The sequence below is a fragment of the Artemia franciscana genome, chromosome 19, assembly GCF_032884065.1.
Source record: "Artemia franciscana chromosome 19, ASM3288406v1, whole genome shotgun sequence".
Lineage (NCBI taxonomy): Eukaryota > Metazoa > Arthropoda > Branchiopoda > Anostraca > Artemiidae > Artemia > Artemia franciscana.
The window spans coordinates 34200908-34223323 of NC_088881.1; the positions used below are offsets into that span (position 1 = coordinate 34200908).

At 37.0% G+C, this 22416-nt stretch overlaps 2 protein-coding genes across 2 annotated transcripts in view; one reads left to right on the plus strand and one right to left on the minus strand.

Annotated features, from left to right (window-relative positions):
- LOC136039597 (26S proteasome non-ATPase regulatory subunit 12-like) overlaps positions 1-22416 on the plus strand; it is a 65900-nt gene that overhangs the window by 2208 nt on the left and 41276 nt on the right. Inside the window, exon 2 of the mRNA XM_065723463.1 lies at positions 19839-20008. Coding sequence (XP_065579535.1) covers positions 19859-20008 — 150 coding nt within the window. The 5' untranslated portion in view covers positions 19839-19858. The remainder of the gene's footprint in view (positions 1-19838; positions 20009-22416) is intronic.
- Positions 6377-7492, minus strand: LOC136039128 (uncharacterized). The gene has a single exon (XM_065722614.1). The coding sequence runs from the start codon at positions 7490-7492 to the stop codon at positions 6377-6379; it is 1116 nt and encodes a 371-aa protein (XP_065578686.1).

Consider the following 22416-nt stretch of genomic DNA (forward strand, 5'->3'; position numbering starts at 1 on the left):
AAGATAGCAGAAAGTCACTAAACTAGAATTTTACCATAAAACTAAAAAAAACTCAAACAGGGTTTATTAAATAAATATAGAATACATACCTCACCCCACTGTCTTGGGGCTCATGGAGTAATATGCTCTGCTCTGTAGGTAATGTTACCTATAAGCAGGCCAGCTTTACATATTTTTAGTTTGCCCCATGGAGGAGGGTCAATTAGCATTATAGAATTAGAATTGGCATTTTTAAGCGCTCTAAACTGGAAACTATCCTGCTTTACAGCTTTCCAGTTATAGCTTTACAGCTAGTTTCCAGTTAAGAGCACTTGGAACAAAACTAAACATTTACCAAACCATTTTCAGTTTCACAACAGCTCAATTGCAATTTATAGGGTTTCAAGGAACTGCAAATAGCCTAGGCCTATATTTCTTAAATTAAAAAAAACAACATTCATATAGATTAAAATTCTATTTAAACAGAAGGAATTGTATTTTCAGAACTAAAACCAGAGAAAAAGAAACTGATAACTAAAAATTAATGTAAAATATTTTTTTGTCAAATGTTCAATAGGTAGGGGAGAGGTGGGTACAGTGGCGCACTTTCAGGTCAAAGCATCGTAACTTTGGCAAATATTAACATTTTTGGACAATTTTTAAACTGTTGTGCAGGCAGTTTATTATTCTACACAGGTGGTTTATTTCACACTTCTTCTTTGAACCAGTTTTTGATGGAGTCATGTTTTCTGACAGCCACGTTTTGCGCCATTGTTGCCGACTAGTCAGGAACTATGGCGCAACCCATCTGGAACAGTGGCGCAATCAAACTGCTAAGATGAATACTTTGTTTAATGAGTAAGGAAGTACAAAATAATGAACTGAAAATACTTAAAAGATGAATACTTCATATAATGAGTAAGGAAATAAAAAATAATGAACTGGAAATAAAAGAAGAAGGCACACTAGTTAATATTGTAAGCAGTCAGGTCAATGGGGAAGACCAGTTGCTCCGCCTGTCTTTCTGTGCCACCAGAAATATTCAGAGCAGGTAGCTTCATTTCGACACTCGACTTGCTGAAAGTGTAATTTTTACTGGTCCTGATGAACTTGTAGAAAGGAACCATTCTCTTAATATACATGAGCTCAATGTCAAAGCTGGACTCAGAGAGGACTTTGCCCATGGAGTAAATTTTGTTCTTTTTGATCTCCCCCTTGCAAACAAGAACATAATCTCCAACACGGACTTCATTGTCACACAAAAAATCGTTTTGGTCTTCAAGGCCACAGTGGAGGCTTTCATCACTATCACAGCTACTATTGCCTTTTGTGGCAGAGTCACCAAAGTCATCATCAGACGAAGAATCAGAAAACAGGGTCTTTACATGACTGTTTCTCTTGAAATTGCAGTCAAATTTAGCAAAGTATCCAACAGCACTGCCCTTTTTCTTAGGTTGGACATCCTGTTTTTTTGGCACTGGCTTTTGGACAACGGCTTTCTTTGTCTTGGGGTTAATCTTAGAAATCTTGGCCTGTTTCTTTGCCTCCCTTTCCACGAATTCTTTCTCTAAAGCATCTTTCACTGGGGTATCCGTGGCAATAATGGTTTTCTTCCTCTTCCGAGCTCCTTCTGACAGCTTCCTGGGGGGCGCTCTTGGGTAGGGCCTTACAGCCTTGGGTGTAATGGCGGTAGGGAAGGCAGTGCTTGGGGAGGCAGAGCTTGGACCCACTTTGTTGTGACTATTCAATTCTTGCTCAACTTCTTTGGCCTCTGGAGCTGCTCTGGGATTAGGGTCTGGTCAGTCGGTCACAGCTGATGCGAGAAAATCGTCGTCTGTGAAAAGTAGGCAGTTGAAGGGGAAAATCCCAGTAGCAGCAAAGCCACTGACTATGTTTTTCTGTGTGAAGGAGAGTTGGAAGGCCTTTCCAATAAGTTGAGCGATGATAGAGATGCCAATTGTCTGTCTGGGGCTCCTGACCATCCAGTCATTGCAGACGATGTTGTAGTAGTTTTTGAATGATTTGTAGACTGTTCTGTCCAGTGGCTGTAGCTTTCCGCTGGTGTGGGGTGGCAAAGTCAGAACCACTATCCTGTTATCTTTGCAGTACTGAATGGCCTGGATCAACACATGAGAAGAGTGGTTGTCTTCTATCATCAATATGGGTCTCTCTTTTGTACAGTGGGAATGTTTAACAACGTGTTCGAGGACAAGCAGGAAGATGTCAGATGTCATCCATCCTTTGGCAGAACCGCTACCGCCACTGCCTGGTGGTGCACCATTCATCAACTGGGAGCCAAATCTTTTCCTTGGGAAGACGAAGTAAGGTGGCAAGAAATTACCTTGAGCATTGATGGTGCAGCGGACTGTGGTTAGTTTGCCTTGCTCAGCAGAAGTCACTTGGCCCACCTGTTTGTGCCCCTTGGGTGCTATCACATTTGGTGGTCTCTACACTGTTGTTGCCCCCGTCTCATCTAAGTTATAAATATCACTAGGCTGAAACTTAAACTTATTCATAACAGTTTCCAAGTTGTCATAGAACTCGTTTACAGTTGTTCTGTTGAATGCCGTGGCTCTGGCCAAGCTTGTTCCCTCTGCTTTGCAGATAGACAGGTCCGGGAAGCGTTTCATGTAACTGTAATACCAGTCTTTCCCCGTCATCTTTTTCTCATGCCATGTTGATGGCACCTTCAATTGGTTCATCTTTGCAATTTCGAAAGCGAATTGGCGGACGTCATGTCAAACCATGGTGCATTTTGCATGCCTTTATCAAATAATTGTGAAGTTGCTGTTCAAGTTCATTTGTTAACACTTTACGGACTTGGTAATTCGGCTCAAATTTTAAAGTCAGCTTTTTATTGTCTGACGCGTTGCAAGCCTTATTTACATATCGACGGAGTGTTGTCTCTGGGATCTCGTATTTTTTGGCAGCAGCCCGTTGTGAAAGCTTCAATTCCAGTACCGCGTGCACGGCAAGCTTCATACGCTCTGCTTCATTAGGCATTCTGCAAAAGACCAATATTTAATGTTTGGGGGATGTAGCCTTTGTTACTGAACTCTATTTCTATTCCCAACTTCTATTTCTTAACAATCAGATAAACTTTAGGCCTATAGTAATGCATATAGGCCTAGGAAAAAAAGACACAGTGACCTACATTAGATTTTATTTATCTGAATGTTTTAATATAGCTTATTTAAAATTAATTTGATCATAAATGTACTTTAGTCAAGTTTGAAATTATTAGAAATAAGTGAGCCAATCCAATTTTGATGTCAATTAACCAGAAAATGTATTATAATGGTGACTGCTCTGATATTTAGGATCCTGATGATGCTAACATACATGCTGGATACTTTATTCCTATTTATTTATTAATACCAAATATGGTAAGCTTTCAAGCTTGTTACACTAAACATAATAAAAAGAAATTATGACAATACTGACAACATAATACACACATACAAATCAATGAAAATAACAACTACAACAAACAGAGATCATAAGAAATTACCCAAAATCTTTGGGGGCAGAAGCCTTAAACTGGGTAGTATGGAGGAGAAGTGTTCGCCAGTGTGTCGGTCTCAGGCGGCTTAAGGCTGCGACGAGTTTGTAGCAGTAGTAGTAGAAGTCAAAACTATCATATAGGCTACGTACCGCGTGAAGTTTATGAATTTAAAAAATTTCGGGGTGCGCCACTATACCCTCCACCAAAATGCGCCACTGTAGCCGAAATGCCCTCTTTTATCCATTTCGTGAACCAAAATTTGAAATAATGACCGAGAGACAAACAGATGGCTGTACTATGTTTAGAAATGTTGGAGCTTCCAGATGAACTAATATTCGCCAGAATTCGACTCTCTATTTAGCCTACAAACCTTAGCAAAGTCAAAAAATATTTTCCATTTGTCCAAGATTTTATTTTGCAAAGCACATAATCACATACCTCAAAAACTGCAATCGCCCCAAAAAATTGAAAATGGCTGACGATCATAGACCATGTGACTGCCCTCCTAGTGCGTATTTTTTTAGAATTTAATCTAATTACAGGTGGAAGTGGGATCAAGTGCGCCACTGTAGCAGACTGCGCCACTGTACCCACCTCTCCCCTAGGCTAAAGACCTGTCACATAGACAAATTTCTAAGATATGGAAATTAAAAGAGGTGAGATATGGAAGCTTGGGAATACCTTCCCAAAGTGTGTTTTTGGCTGTGGATTCATCACAGGAAGTTCCATTTCCCTAACCTACCCCTTTTCCAAGATAAGTAGCAAAAGGTAGCTAAACTAGAATTTTACAAATGTTTTCCTAGGCTAATTTTCTGCAAAGAATAAACTACCCTTTCAAAATAGCTTAGAGCCTAGAAAAGTAACACTGTAGAATTAGCTGCTCTTTGGAAGTTACAATAAACAACTATGCCATTTGTTCCCTAATCAGCACTCTAGCCTATCAAATATGTAGTCTAATGGTTGTTACCCTGACAAAAGCATGTTCTATCAGTTTAGACTTTCTTCTCTCTAGAAGGTAGCTTGGTATAAGCCTAGACATGGGGCTGTTGAGAAGGAAACATGTTTTCAAAACAATTGTTACTTCATAATATACAGAATAGGCTAATTTTAAGCTACTTTACACATTTGGACAACAATTCCACTAGGCCTAAGCTCTCCCTCAATTTCAAAATATATTAACTGAATATTCAGATAGCCAAAAAAAAACTACCTTTTTAATCAGAATTTCATCCTAAATCCAAAACTATGATATTTATTTCTGTTGCAAATTTAATTTTAAGCCCTTTACATATACCTTTTCCTCTTATTTTAGATACAGCTTTTATAGCATAATTGTGTTCACAAATTTACCTCTATAAACAGAATTTAATCCTTGATTCAACTATTACATTTGTTTCCATCACAAATTGAAATTTACCCTATTTTTTTTTAACCTTACCCAAATATTGAAGCCATATTATTACCTTAAATTACCTTAAATCCAAGCTTGGAGCGATATAAGGATTATCCATCCTTGTGATGCTCCATGAGAAAAAAAAAAGAATTCGTTTGGTGTAGATTGTGGCTGTTAGATTAGACTCTTGTGGAGGACTCTGCAGCTTCCCAATTGTAAAGGAACTCCTGGCAGAGCCATTCCCTATCAATTGAAGTAGCAGAAACTGTTTCTTCAGGGAGATGGTTCCACATATTGATGATTCTTTGGCTGAAGAAGTGGCTTCTATGTCTACTCGTGGAACGCTGCATGGAGAGCTTCAAAGAATGTCCTCTAGTACCAGAATGCAAGGGCTGTGCAAAGAGACTGGGAAGGGTATTTTTAGAGAAGATTTTTTTGGTTAAAATAATGTCACCCCTTTTCCGTCGGTATGTCAGCGTTGGCAGCTTCAGACGACGTAGTCTTTCTTTATATGGAAATTTATTCATGTTGGTAACCATCTTAGTGGCACGACGCTGGACATCCTCAAGCAACTTCCTATCTTTTTTGAAGAAAGGGGCTGCCAATGACATTCCAACCTCCAGGCGTGGACGTACAAGCGCCTTATATAACTTCATAAGAACTCTAGGGTGTCGGCTGGAGATGGTTCTTTTTATGATACCGAGGGTTTTATTTGCAGAAGATGAAACAGACTTAGCATGGCTGCTAAACTTTAATTGGTGATCTACAATAACCCCAAGATCTCTTTCATCGGAAACAGCAGAAAGGAAGTTGTCTTGAAGGAAATACTTATGATGCTTGTTATTTTTGCCAAAATGAATTACATGGCATTTGTCAACATTGAAAGTCAGAAGCCACATGTTAGCCCATCTTTCTAGACTATCAAGATCTGTTTGAATTGATTGCTGGTCAGAGGGAGTAGCCGCTTTTCCAACTAGTTTTGAGTCATCAGCATAAAGGGTAATAAGATTTGAAAGAAGGGTGGGTAATTCGTTAACATAGAAGTTGAAAAGTGTTGGTCCAAGAATAGTGCCCTGGGGCACGCCACTTAATACAGTTGTGCAAAAAGAGAAATCAGGAGTTCCTTGCAAATCAAAAACTCTGACACTATGTGATCTTTCAGAAAGGAAGCCCATAATCCACTGTACAACACCTTCGTTGACACCTGCAGCCCTCAATTTGATTATGAGGAATTCATGACAAACTTTGTCAAATGCTTTGGACAGATCAAGAAGAATCATGTCGACAGGAAAACCCTCATCAAGCAGTGTAGTCACTAATTCATATGTTTGGATAAGGTTAGTGTCCACAGATCTACCAGATCTGAAACCATGTTGTGATGTGGAAAGGATATTATTGACCTCAAGATGTTCAATTAGAGCTTTATTAACAAATCTCTCAAGCACCTTAACAACTGCAGAGGTGATGCTTATGGGACGGTAATTCTCTGCTGAGTCTCTTCATCCCTTTTTATGGATTGGGGTTATATAAGATGTTTTCCAATCATGCGGTAGTTCCCCATTTTGAAGAGATAACCGGAACAGCATGCACAGGGGGTAGCTGAGAGCTTTTTGACACTCCCTAAGAAGATGTGGATGAACACCGTCTGGTCCCTTTGACTTATTTACATCAAGCTTCTCAAGGCTATTGAAAACCATTAGTTCACCTACTGACAGATCAGGCATAGGGAAAAGCACTTCATGCAATGGAGGATCTGGTGAGGAGGTGTCTGAATTTTGGGTAAAGGCAGAAGCAAATTGTGCATTTAGAATGTCAGCCTTATCTATTGGAGATGAGTGTAATACACTGTGGTCAACAAGGTCAGGAATAGTATGATGATTTGGGTTTTTAGAAGAGACATGTCTCCAAAAAGAATTTGGGTTTAACTTGATCTCAGAAGCCAAAATTTCCTTGTAGGCAGATTTCAGTTTTTTTACAGAATCTGTTACACGATTCCATACTGCCTTATAAAATGACAGGGTCTCCTGGTTCCTCTTCTTCATATACCGTTTCCAAGCTCTAGATTTCTGGTTAATCAGCTTCTTAACTTCCTTAGTGAGGAAGGGAAGTGTTTTGAGCTGTTTCCTAAAAATAACCCTGGAATGTTTCTTTTCAAGAGCAAGAAGAGTTTTTTTGAAATTTAGCCATGACTCATTGATGTCACTGGTGATAAGCATTGACCAGTTTGCAGATGAAAGTTCCTGCTGTATTGCCTCATAGTCGGTGAAAGTCTGAGGACGAAATTTAGGTTGAGGACGACTATTTAGGGACAACACAGACAGAATAACTAGGTGGTCACTACTAGCAATTGGCGGTAAATAATCATTACGAATGAGGGAATCAGTATCACGCAAAATGACAAGGTCTAACAGCAAGGGATTCTGATCAGCTCTATAGCGTGTAGGCTTATCAATAGTCTGATGAAGAAAATTATTTGATAGGCAAGATAAAAAAGGTGAGTCTCTACTATTAGATGAAATATGTCCAGTTTCTTCAACCCACTCAATTGCAGGAAAATAAAAATCTCCAGTGATTATTAATTCAAATGAGCTCCAAAGGGAAATTGAAGATGTCATTTCATCAATGATAGTTTTGAGGGCCAATTCACTATCTTCAAGGGAAGGAGCACTTGGACTTCGTTAACGCACCCAAGACGCAAATTTTTATTAGCAATGGAGATATCAAGCCATACACTTTCTATCAAAGATATATCAAGCATAGTGGGATTTACAACACTAACCTGGATACCATCTCTTACATAAACACCAACTCCTCTTTGACAATTTGAGTGCTCCAAGTTGCTAAATAGTTGTTATCCCGAGATCTGTAGGGATGTTTCAGTAACCACCAAAAAACTATGTTTCGGTAACAATTCAACAAAACTCGCAATATCTGCTGCTTCCTCCCTAAGGAGCACTCCGGATTCTAGAAGCTGATTTGTCAGACAGTCAACATTGCTTGAAAGAACACGGAAAGTATTTTCAGAAAGGGGCTTTTGACTCGGGAAATTTGGCTGTTGAGACTCAGAGGTAATATCAGATATAGTACTTGAAAAACTTGAATCCGCTGAATTCTGACATGACACAAGCAAATTATTAGATATAACATTTGAATTAACATTAGCAGGAATAGCTCTTAAATTGACATGGGAAACATTTGGAGAAGGATTGGAAGCTTCACAAGAAATATCAACTGACGATTTATCAAAACGAAGCACTGGGGAAACAAAACTATTTACATGAGGATGCGATGATATAACTAGGTTTCCATCGTGGATTGCCTTGGAGGGGACCGGGGTGGCGCTTCCCAACTGTGATGAGCAGCCTCGTTTTTTGGAACGATTTGGCCCTTGAAGATCATGAGGTTGGGCTCACCTGAGCTTATTCTTCTTTTCAACTCCTCAACTAAAGCCTTCCTCCTGTTTCTCTCCGTCTTGGATGCGTCACCACGAAATTGTATATCCTCGTGGAGCTCGCGGGAGCGGTTGATGATTGACCTTTTGATGTCCAGGCTTGGGACAGTAAAAAGGACAGGAGGAGGGCGTGCAGATGGCAGAAAGTTGGTAGGGATCGGAAGTCTTCTCACATTATTGATGTGAACGTCTCTGAGCTTATACTTTTGATCAATATAGGACTTGATGAATAGTTGGTCATTGGGTTGTGGAGGGATCCCAAACGCAACAATGTTAAGGGCTCTACGTTGTCTGTCCCTTTCTTCAGAAAAGTGGCGCTGGATCTCACTATCAAGATGCTGGGTAAGATTGGCTTTGATGCTTGTTGTCTCTTGAAGAACTACCGTCTGGACTTTGGAACGCATTTCAGAGAGTGAGCATTTTTCGGACACCCGGGTTTCCAGTGCTGACACTTGTGATTTTATCTCACTGACAGTTTGTGAGATTTCAGCTTTTAATGATGTTTCCAAGTCTTTTAAAGATGCTTGGACAATTTCTTGAAAGGCCGCTTGAGATGGGATTTTATCAATGATGTCATTTTTCATGCTATTTATTGTAGCTTTTACAATATTCTCAACACTAGGATTTTGAGTATTAACAGATGTTGATCCGTATTTACATGCTGTGCACTAGATACAAATATCTACACGTCGGGAGATTTTCGTGATAAGCAGATATTCAGGTTCAGGCATGTCTAGACACTCGGTACATATCCACTTGTCACACCCATCACAAAGAATGGCATAAGAATCATTTTCTAATGCAATATTGCAGGCAAGACAATTGTCGGATCCTTTTTTCGGACTTATATGAGTCCTTTTTGGTCTTCTACTTGATGTGGCCTTAATTTCGCTAGGTGGCGGCATGATATGAGAAAAAAGCGCTGGAAAAAAATGGGAAAAAAAAAATCTTTCAGCCAACAGATATCAATTTATCACGGGGTTTTCAGAACTTGGGGGACCTGTGGGAAGCGCGGATACTCAAATCGCGTATCCCCAGCAGTTTAAGGATGGATATCCCGCCGGTACCAATACGGCTCTTCGTGTTTGTTATCGCTCTCTTCTGCACAGGTTTCCCCAAATGCAGAAAATAAACGATTCAGCTTACGTAATCTGTGGCTTTATCAAAAAACAGATACTTCGCAAATTTAGACCGGCAACACTGTATTGGTAAATAATGAAGAACGGGAAGATGTGTAATTCCCTGGAGAATTGAAAATCACAACAGCAACTCTTTAAGAAATTTATAATAAAAGTTCTTGTGATATTTACCTAGATTTATCAGCAGTCAGTTGAACCAATCTTATACCAAACCATCTTCTAGACAACACTATGGTGTTTTTTTTTGTGGATGGTGAAGTCCTCCCTTTGAAAGAGTGGCAGACAGTCTGGTTTTATATTATCAATTTTTCCCTTCTTCTTTTTGATTGTATTAAAGCTTATTCCAATAGGCAATGCATAGAACACCACCCAATAAAATCCCCCCTGACCCTACCCCAAGTACCACTGAAAACATTCAACCCTTTGGCTGGTCAAGTCAACTTTCTCAAAGCTCACATGAGGGGTCATTGAATAATACAATGGTGGAAGTCGGGGCGTATGTCACAATACAGGATGAGACTGAAAATGAATTTCAAGAGGTCCTATCAAGAAACTCAAAAAAAAGGAAAAAGATTTCACCAATCAAAAATAATACCCCTTCCCATAATCCAACATTCCCCTCACAAAACCTTGGAATTTACTTAAAAATCACTCCAGGTACCCCCTTTGAGATAAAAAAGGTAGCTCTTTTGAGGGTTGCAATCTTTAAAATGTTAAAATCAATGTTTTCATTAAACATTAACCGTGATGGATCTCTGCTAATAGCCCTTCAAGATTCTAAATCAGCAGATATATTACAGAATTTAAAATCTCTTCTTAACATACCAATAAAATATGTTCTCTGGACCCCAAACCAAAACCCAACTAAAATAGTAGTGTATAACATCCCTCCAGAAATTCCTATTCAGGATCTAAAAGAAGGACTCTCTGACAGAACTGGTAACCCAATCCCAGTAGTTGATGTAACCCAACTGGGTAAACCAGATGCCAATGGCCAAAAGCTAAGCAAGTCTTTCTTATTCATACTAAGAGAAGAAAATAATAACCTGGATCAGATATTCCTATTTGGACAAAGGAAACCCCACAAGCCCTACAAGCCAAAACCTATCCAATGCCAAAAATGTCTAAGACTAGGACACACAAAAAACACATGCAGTGAAACATTACATGAATGCAATTCTTGTAAAAACTCCCACCCCACTGGAATGATAAATTGTAAAAACAATCAGCCAAAATGTATCAACTGCAATGGTCCCCACGATTCTACTAATAAAACTTTATGCCCTGTATATAAAAAACGAGCACTAACACTCCAAATAGCAACAGAAAAAAACATACCTTACCCTTTTGCAGCAATGGAAGCAAATGCAGCTCAATCACACCTGACCAAAAACTTTATGAAACCACCCAACCCTCTCACCCACAGACCAACCATTCTACCAAAAGCATCAAGCACCCCCAATAAGACTCCTTCCTCAAAGCAACCAAGCTCACATTCCTATAAGAGAGATTCACCCTGGACAAACCTTCCAGCCTCTACAAGTAATGATAGAATATCAGAATATCCACCTCTCCCGAGTAGAAATGAATCAGAAGTATTAATGGGTATTAATCAAATTATCAACAAAAAGCCAGATGAATATCCAAATGAATTAACACCTAACATGTGCCTATTTATACAAAATTCTAATGCAGTACAGTCAATGAACCTAAAACAACCACAAAAAGCAAAAATAATAAGCGAATTGGCAAAATTGTACCTACCCAATCACATGCATATCCAAGCAAAAAAAGATCTTGCTCTACTCCTAGCAAAGCTAAAGATTGATACACAGCAAAATGAAAATTAAAACAACAAAGCAGCATATTTCAATACTTCAGTGGAATATAAGATCACTTTCAGAAAATAAGTTAAATGAACTTTTATATTTTATGAATAAAAATTCCATTGATATTGCTTGCCTTCAAGAAACCCATTTGACTAATAACCAACAAACAAAGTTTCCAGGATATACTATCCTGAGAAAGGATAGGTCTTCTCAGAGAAAAGGAGGTGGCGTAGCTATAATTTTAAATAATAATATTAAATTTTGCGGTATTAATTTCCCAGATTTTTCAAATGATGTTGATGTTATTGGCATCAATGTCTGGATAAATAATACAAAAACATACACATTAAGTCTTTATAACCCCAATGGCCAGACTACAGATGCCATGGATTTTTTCACTTATATTACTAATTCTAATATGCTAAAAAACATAATCATCTGCGGGGATTTTAATGCCCACAGTCTTCTGTGGGGGGATAAGCCAGCAAATAAAGCTGGTAAGCTCATTGAAAGATTGATTTCAAATAATGCCGATTTAGCAATTGCTACCCCTCCTAATCTAAATACATATTTTAACCCCAAAAGTGGTAAATTTTCAACTATTGACCTACAAATTGTTTCAATAAATATGCTAAATAAAATTTATATTAAGAAAATTGAAAATCTATGCACTAACCATTTTGCAATAGTATCCTCTTTAAATGAACCAGCCAATATTCTCCCACATATCCCTAAATATGTCAACACCAAAGCAAATTGGACCATGTTTAGAAATAAGCTTAATGAAGAAGTTCTAAGTTTAACCCAGAAATCTCATACCTCAGTTGTAACTGCTGACACGTGTGCTGAAGCTATGACATCAATATTAACAAATGCGGCTAATCAAGCTATCCCCAGAACTTCACCTAGGAAAACCATCCCTAAACACACCCCTAAAGCATGGTGGACAAAAGATTGCCAAATTATGTGGAGAATAAAAAATGCAACTAGGAGAGCATACCTAAGAAAACCATCCCCTGACACATATTTAAGTAAATTACAAGCAGAGGCTAACCTCAAGAGAACAATAACTAATGCCAAATATAATTATTGGAATAATTTTGCAAATAATCTTTCCAGAGAAACATCTGAGCCAAGAATACATAGACTTATAAGCAAAATCTGTGGGAAAAAAACATCCTCCAACCCTCTTATGTATGAACTAATACATGAGAATTCCCACTATGATAATGACATTGATAAGACAAAATTATTAGCCTCCCTATTCTCAAAAAAGCTAACATCAAAAAACCAAAATATCACTACACAAATCATGACAAATCCTATTTACCAGCCCCGACCAGGTTCAGAATATATAAACCATTGAATACATGAATCTCAATACATGAATTGAATAATGCAATTCAGCATATCAAGGCCAATGCTACAAGTAGCTATGATAATATACACCCTATATGGATAAAGAATCTTTCCCCTTTGTACAAACAGGAGCTCCTAAATTGCTATAACCATGCATGGGCTACATCCACATTCCCTAATAACTGGAAATGTTCATCTCTCATACCAATTTTAAAGAAAAATAAACCTAAACATGACCCTCAGTCATATAGACCCATAATGATTACCCCAGTGCTGGGAAAATTAACGGAGAAAATGATTTACCATCGGCTGCTTTGGTTTGTTGAGAAGAATAATCTGATACCTCATACTCAAACTGGCTTCAGGAAACACCACTCATCAACAGATGCTTTCATAGTGTTAACAAATGCAATAAATGACTCCCTATCAAAAAATAATGTCTTAACTGCTGCATTCCTAGATTTTGAAGGAGCTTATGATAATGTTGACCACCAGATTCTATTAGTTAAACTTACAAACCTTGGACTACCCCCCAAATTTGTATCCTTCATAAAATCCTTTATAGAAAACCGAAGTTTCATTGTTTGTGTAGGTTCAGCCTCTTCACCCAAAACTTCAATAACCAAAGGCCTTCCACAGGGTGCAGTCCTGAGCTGCCTCCTATTTTCACTTTTTCTGTGGGACATGAACCTCCCACATACCAATCTACAGTACGCTGACGATCTGGTATTATGGGCAACTGGCAATACCTTCGAGATTGCGCATTCAAAGTTGCAAAATGCACTTTTCCAATTTGAAAAGTTCTCCCAAAAGTCCATTTTACCTACTGCACCCACAAAGTCAAAAATTATCCAATTCCACCATAAGCGAAATCATTATGATGCTAGGCTAACATTAAATGGAATACTTATCCCAGAGGATAATCAAATTAATTACCTAGGGCTCATACTTGACCAAAAACTAAATTTCCACCTCCACATCACAAATACAATAAAAAAGTGCTATAGAAAAATAAGAATAATTAAAAGGCTACTAGCCACACCTTGGGGCTGTAATGAGAAAACACTACTCCAATTTTATAAATCATATATAAGACCCCATATTGATTATGGCCTCATAGTTTATGGTGCTTGTGCTAAGACCCACATGCAAAAAATCGAAACGACACAAAATGATATAATTCGTCTTATATTTGGTCTTAGGAAACCAACAAAAACTAAGTTTCTGCTTACTGAGAGTGGACTATCACCAATAAATGATAGAAGAAGCTCTCTACTAATTAAGTACCTTACAAAAATTGAAGCCAATGATTCTCATACCCTGCATAACTGGTTAAGAAATCCATCTATGTTTAGAGGCGTTGCAAATGAATATGCAAATATCCAGAAGAAGTTCCCAGTGCCAGTAAAATCTATTGTACCCACATTCCCCCAAACCCCCCCTTAGAGTTGGTCAACCCCCATAATAAAGACTGACTTCTCAAAGTGGACCAAAGAACTTACCCCCATATCTTTTATTCAGAAAAAATTTGCCGAACTAAATAATGTTGCTTATAAAAACCATTTCCAAATTTTTGTAGATGGGTCCAAAATGAATGAGAAAGTGGCAAGCGGAGCATTCTTCCCAACCCATAATATCGCTTTAGGAGAGAGATTACAAGATAATTCATCTGTAATGTCTGCCGAGCTAAATGCCATAATCATGGCATTAGATTTCCTCATGGTTAATGAATATATGAAAGTTAATATTAAAAATATTATAATATATTCTGATTCTTTGTCAAGCCTTGAGCTTCTTTCGTCAGCTTCTCAAAATAAGATGGATATTGACACATTTCGTTGTCTTAGGATTATTGATATTTTTGCTTCAAAAGGTATTTTAACTCATATACAGTATATTCCAAGCCACTCAGGTATAATAGGTAACCATAAGGCAGATGAAATAGCCAAATATGCTTTAAATATTGACCAGCCAAGTGGGAGATCAATCCCCATTAGAGATATTTACCGCTGGAGATTTACAGAGGTACAGATAAATAATAAGAATCCTACCCCATCACCTTTCCCAAGTAAGCACCTTTCCAAGATTTATCATAGGATTCGGTCAGGTTCAAATGGGCTAAATTTTCAGGCATTTTCATATCAGATCCCTAATTCAAGTGGCGAAGTTCCCTCGTCCCCCCTTTGCAGATCCTGTAATCATAAGAATGAAACAATAGATCACTGCCTATTTGAATGTAATATGCTGACGTCTGCACAGTATACCCTGCGATGTAAAATGTTAGAATGCTTCAAACACCACAAAATTCCACTAACAGCCAAGAGTCTTGCTGACCATACTCTCCCGCAGAGCACAGAGATCAATATATACTCTCTTATAATTCAACTACTGGTATCAAAAGATATACTTCAAGAAATCTGAGCAGATACAAATCATATAAGATTAACCACCTCCATAGCTCTGTCGATCTCACAGAGTGAGCCAAAAGGAAAAGGGCTAAATAGTATCAACTGAAAAGCCCGTCTGCTGAATAAGAAGAAGAAGGAAATTAAAATGAATTGCCCAAAAGTCTAAATATATCAATCACAGCACTGAGGTAGGTCCCTTAAATCAACACCTAGGATAACATAAGACCAGGGAAAATGCAAAAAAACAAAGAAAAACAGTTTTATCTCACAGTTTAATACATATATATCCAGGGTTCAAATTTATGCAGCGCTATGACTTCAAATTATGGATAAACTGATTTTGACAAAATTTATGCTAATACATATGTATGAGCTGTATTTAAAATAAGAGAAATTATAATTTCTTCAAGGGTCTGTGAAGGACTTAAAATTAAATTTGCAATGAAAACTAGATCTATGTTGTATGGGCAATGTGGGGTGTTGCAGCAACCTTTGTTCAGCTTTGCCAAGTAAAGTGTTGCAAGGGCAACACTTTGGTTTTGTTTCCTTGCTTCAATTAAACACTGAAGTTGTTAATCTGTAAGGATCTTAAAATAAACACTGGGTACACCAACTTGTAATAGTTGCAAACCCCTCATCACTGAAGATGATTGTAGCCTAATAGCCAATTATTACTTACAAGTTTCCTACATGTCTTACCACTGGAACCAAATTGGTCTTACCATCAAATGCACCAGGAACAAATAATAGGTACACCAACTAGCAAAAGTTGCAAAACCCCTCATTGCTGAAGATGATTATGAGCTAAACAGCTGATTGTTACTTAAAACTCCCCTATATGTCTCACAATTGGTATTGACCTATTTTTGGTTTCAGTGTGTACCTTACTACTGAAGTTGTCAACCCCTTTAAACTTTCAAATGGTATATCTCATGAAGGAATTTTTCTTCCAAAAAATGGATGATCTATACTTTAATCAGTTCATAAAGAGCTATTGACTACCATTGAAAAAAAATATATCTGTCTTAGTTCAAAAGTTGATTTTTTTGCAGTAGGCCAAGTTTCTGATGTCATCATTTATAAAGTAGCAAAGGATAAACTCTAATTTCCTTAGCACTGAGAGAACTTTTAAGGTTTAAGAGGAACATCTGATATCATTTTTGTATTGGCCTATTTTTGGTTTCAGTGTGTACCTTACTACTGAAGTTGTCAACCCCTTTAAACTTTCAAACTGGTATATCTCATGAACGAATTTTTCTACCAAAAAATTAATGGCATATACTTGGATCAGCTCATCAAGAGCTATCAACTGCTGTCAAAAAGAAAAATCTATCTGTTTCAGTTCAAAACTTGACTTTTTTGCCATAGGCCAAGTTTCTAACATCATAACTTTGAAAGGAGCAAAGGATAAACTCTAATTTCTTTAGCAATCAGAGAACTTTTAAAGTTTAAGATGCACATCTGATACCATTTCTTTACTGCAATCCCAAATGCAAAAAACCAAATGATAAACTCAGCTGAAATCACAAATAGAAATGGGAAGAAATACAAGCAAAAACCATCCTTTTTGGCCCCAGGCAAGAGTTCTATGAAGTTTTCCAAAATGCCAAGTCATATTCATCAATCCAGACTAAGGTCCACACTTTCCATAAAAACTGCAGAGGTTAGACTTTGCCACTTTCTAGGAATAAACTGAAATTGGGGTGCTAGGGAAAAAAAACACAACAAAACTAAAGTGTTACTCTTGCAACACAATGAATGTCAGATTCAGGATGAAATTCCGATTATAGAGGTAAGTTTATTTCTTACCTGGCTGACTGACTGTATTTCAAACAGCAGGCTGTACAAAACATGTGGCTCAGTGCCACTTTCTAGGGCTATAATGAAAGAAAGGTTTAGATGGCTTGGGCACATTCTGCAGATGAAGGATGATAGAATACCAAAGATTTTCCTTTTTGGCCAACCGTCTAGGGCTAAACAGAAAGTAGGTTGTCCTTGTATGGAGTGGGAGGATGTCATAAAGAAATATTTAAAGGAAACGGAAGCTTCATGGGAGGGTATAAAGAGGGAGGCTTTGAATAGATTAGAATGAATGAGGAGTATGCATAGCTGTGTTGGCCTCAGGCAGCTTTATGCTGTGGTGAGTTGTTAGTTGTAGTACATCAACAGAATTATCTTTTTATGCTGATTCTGAATGTATGTTAAGTTTAATATTACCTTTCAAAAGCTACAATTCTTGAGAAAAATTGCCTGTTTTACAAAAAAGGAGGAAATATCCCCTAAAATACAAGGAATCTTATTGAAAATAAACCCATCAAATTTAGTATATTAGGAAATTCTACCATAAATGTTATAAGCACCTATCTGCAAAAATGTGACATTTTGTGTTTTTTGTCAGTAGATCATGGATACAAGTTTATTTGTTTGTTCTTTTTCTGCCCAGGGGTGATTGTGTCTAAACAATATTCCTAAAGATTAGGAGAGGGCTCAGTTGAATGGGAATCAAAAGTTAGGGTGAAATTCTAGACCAGCTACTTTTTTGGTAACTTTGAAAGTAGGCTAATTAGGTTTGGAAAATGAAATGGTACTTGTATGATATACCCCCAACCTAATATTCTTCTAATAAGTTTCTCTGATACTCAATCCTAATGAAATATACCTAAGTGTGCTAAAAATTTAAAACTTTATAAAAAAATCTGGGCTATATATTTTCACATTAGGGGGGGATTAAAGTATAGCAGGTCTGCATGCCTAATCTGCTAGGTACAATTATTCTGCATATTATGTAGTAAGAATTGTTTTCTAACTTCACACTGTCCAAATAATCTACCCCCACCCCCTAATTTGCAAATATAAAGCCAAAATTACATATTTTCCTTCTATTTGTCACTTGTCTTTTGTCTTGTGCCATGCTAAGCTGAAAGAAACTAATGAAAAAAAAAAAAAAAAAAAAAAAAACAGGTTCTATAATGCATCAATGAATGAACAACTTGAGTAGTTGGGGGTATATCACACAAATGCCAATGAAACGTTCAGGGGTGGATCTACAGATTATAGTAGGTCCTGGGAAGTTATTTTGAAGTGCTTACCTCTTCTCCTTCTCCCTCTAGAGGGCAGTGACTTTTGATGGCCTTTAAAAATAGATATTTTGTTTAAATGAAGTTTACAAGGAAAGTATTTTCAGCTGCATATCTTTTTCCAATTTATGAGATTTCAAAGACCTGCAAATGCATTTCCTAAATTTAGACAAAAACATTGATATAGCTAAAAAATTTACTCAAATAACAGGAATTGTATTTTCAAAACTAAAACCAAAGAGAATAAACTCAAACTGAAATTTAAGATATAGTGTTGGTTTGTCTAAATTCTAATAGATATAGGACCTGTCAAGTAGGTAAATTTCCAAGATATAAAAATCAAGAATGCTTTTGTCCCAATCTAACCCCTTTCCAAGATAGAAAAAAGTAGCTTGTCTAGAAGTTTACCAAAATTTTAGTGTCCTTTTTAAATGACCAAAAAGACTACAGGGCAATTAGACCCCCTTACATGTCTTTTTCTCCCCAAAGCTACCTGATCCAAGTTTTGAAATAGTCATTTTGTTCAGAATAATTGAAAAGTCCAATAAATATATATCTGAGGATGACATGACCTGCCAATGTCTCTGGGGAAAGGGCTACAAGTTGTGAAATTTGCCAATTGTTTACTAGCAGGATTTATTATTGGGAAGTATACAGTTTTTTTTTATCAGGGGTATGGCAATAATCTTTTATTAGGGTACAGCTTTTGGGGGTGAACTTTCCAGGAAGAATTTTCTAGAAATCATGTATAAAATTTGTTTTATTTGTCTTACTTTCTCTGTTGTGACTCCATTTTACATGCAGAGATGTTTTGCAGAATTGTCTAGAGAAAATTATAGTGGGATTGGAATTTTCTTGGGGGAGAGAGTTATCTAAGTTATCTGAAATAATTATATAGGAGAATTTGTATCAAGGACAGAATTATCCATAGGTAATTTCCAGGAGGGGTTTCTAATGGGAGGACCTTTTGTGGACAAAGGGTCTAGAGGGAGGCAAAATTCCCTGCAGTATTTCAAAAATAATCAGATATTAAATAAGAAAAATAAGTTTTTTCAACTGAAAGTAAGAAGCAACATTACAATCTGATTGTATTCATTTTAGATTTTAATGTTGCTCCTTGCTTTCAGTTGAAAAAAAACTTGTTTCTTTTATTTAATCATGAAGCAAGAATTATTTTCTTAACGTGTTTCCTTCTCAACAGCTCAAATTTTAGTCTTCCAGAGACATGAAACACTTCAAAATTCTGAGAAATACTTTTAAAATTTCTAAAATACTCAGTTATAAAATACATAATCCTTTAAAGTGTACCAATAAACTTTATACCTATCCCCTAATGGCCGAATTTATACCCCAAATTATGCATATGCAATTATTTTTCTGTATGCTAACTCTTTTCTTCATGTTGATTTAATAACTAATGTCTGTTAAGAAAAAAGGTTTCATTTTGTAAATATGATTTGGGGTATATATTTGACTATTAGGGGGGGGGGTACAAAGTTTGTTGGCACATCTCAAGAAATTATGTAGTACTAAGTGAGTATTTTATTTATTTATTTTTTTTTTAGAGCCGAATGTGGTCATAATGGCGAAGATAAATTGACTAAAAAGTATATACTGATCCCAAAATGTTCAAAAAGAATTTGACAATCCAAACTATAAAACTGTATGAATAAAATGATATTGGATTTTTATTTTTAGAAATAATTTACGTAAGCGTCATGGAAGTAATACCCGAAAGCACAAAAATGGAAGTGGATTATTCTACAACCGTTGACGAGAGCCTACCCAAGCTGGAAAAAGAAGCCAAAGAGGGATCGTTTTTTGAAGGCCTTGAAAAACTTTTGAATTTGGAAAAACAAGTTCGAACTGTAAGCACAACTCTCAAATACTTGCCCCCTCCTTTTCCTCATCTTTATTTCCTATTTCATACTGACCTTCTTTGCAATTTTATTATGGTTGTTGTTTGTCAGTTAAAATATTAGACCTTGTTGTGTTTTTTTTTCTTTTCTTGGTTTGTATTATTTAAAGTTGTATTTTGTTCCTTGAGCTTTGTTTTTAGGCTGTATTTTATGTTGCTATGGACCACTGGTGTAATTTCGGCAAAATCCTGGGGGAGGCTGGGCAAAATTGGAGCCACTTTCCCTAATTAAGTGAAAATGACAGTAAAAACTTGAAAACAAGCCATTTCGTACCATGAAAGTACTATATAGTGCATAAAAGTACTATAGAGATGCTATATAGTGCTATAGACCCAATCCCACTTTCTAGGGCTATATAATGAAAGAAAGGTTGAGATGGCTATGCCATGTTCTGTGGATGAAGGGTGACAGATTGCCGAAGATTGTCCTTTTTGGCCAACCAACTGGGGCTACACGGAAAGCAGGTTGTCCTCGTCTTGTGTGAGAGGATGTCATAAATAAAGATTTAAAGGAAATGGAAACTTCCTGGGAAGGTGTAAAGAGGGAGGCCTTGAATAGATTAGGTTGGAGGAGGAGGTGTTGGCCTCAGGCTGCTTGATGGTGCAGTGAGTTATTAGTAGTAGTAGTATTATATAGTTCTATATAGGTAAATACATGCTGAAGAAAACTGATTCCTTTCTATTGATGCTTGAATTGTGTAGGCTTATCTTAATTTGGCACGATTTTTGAAGGAACTATGTTTAAGCTGGCGGGGGGGGGGGGCAAAGGTATGGGAGGGTCATTTGGCCCCCCACCCGTCCATCTACCCCATAATAATTTACGCTCCTGCTATGGCCTGCAGTTTTTTTGCAATAAATCTTATCTATCCATTATTATTGGGCTATAATATTGTGCTATATTGCCATATAAAGGTTTGTTTCAAACAGTTCGTGGTAACAAACTGGAGTAAGGAGCGACCCAGCTCAATAGTAAACGCAACTCTAAAAAAAACGGAATTTTGATGCTAAAAGATACATCAAAAGAATCGAATTTTCATGCTGATTCTAAATATGTAAGTTTCATCAAATTTTGTCTTTGTCATCAAAAGTTACAAGCCTGAGAAAATTTGCCTTATTTTGGAAAATAGGGGGAAACACCCCCTAAAAGTCATAGAATTTTAACGAAAATCACACCATCGCATTCAGCGTATCAGAGAACCCAATAGCGAGAATTTCAAACTCCTATCTACAAAAATGTGGAATTTCGTATTTTTTGCCACGGGTGCGTGTTTGTTTGTTTTTTTGTTTGTTTCCCCAGGGGTCATCGTATCGACCTAGCAGCCCTAGAATGTCGCAAAAGGGCTCATTCTAACGGAAATGAAAAGTTCTAGTGCCCTTTTTAAGTGACCGAAAAAATTGGAGGGCACCTAGGCTCCCACTCTCTTTTTTTCCCAAAGTCAACTGATCAAAATTTTGATAGCCATTTTATTCCGCATAGTCGAAAACCAAAATAACTGTTTCTTTGGGAATGACTTACTCCCCCACAATCTCTGGGGGAGGGGCTGCAAGTTACAAACTTTGACCAGTGTTTACAAAATAGTAATGGTTATTGGAAAGTGTACCGACATTTTCAGGGGGATTTTTTGGTTTGGGGATGGGGTTGAGGGGAGGGCTATGTGGGAGGATCTTTCCTTGGAGGAATATTTCATGGGGGAAGAAAAATTCAATGAAAAGAGTGCAGGATTTTCTAGCAATACTATAAAATAAACATGAAAAAGTTTTTTCAATTAAAAGTAGGGAGTAGCATTGAAAGTTAAAACGAACAGAGATTATTACGCATATAAGGGGTTCTAAAAATACTTTAGTATAAAGAGCGAGGTATTTAGGAGGAGATAATTACCTCGCTCTTAATGCTAAAGTATTTTTAGTAATTTCAACTATTTATTCTACGTCCTTTCTGATTCAGGGGTCATTCTTAAAGAATTGGGACAAAACTTACGATTTAGTGTAAAGAGCGACGTATTAACAAGGGTACAAACCCCCTCGTATATATAATGAAAATATAAGAATATAAAAGTTTATTACGTAAGTTAATCCTTAAGTTACGTATATTTTTTACTAATAAAAACGTTCGTTAAAAATTAAAAGTTCTAGTTGCCTTTTTAAGTAACCGAAAAACTGGAGGGCAACTAGGCTTCCTTCCCCACCCCTTATTTCTCAAAATCGTCTGATCAAAACTAAGAGAAAGCCATTTAGCCACAAAAAGAATTAATATACAAATTTCATTTTATTAATTTATGTGCGGAGAGCCAAAATCAAACTTGTATTAATTCAAAAACGTTCAGAAATTAATTAAAAAAGACTATTTTTTTTTAAAAC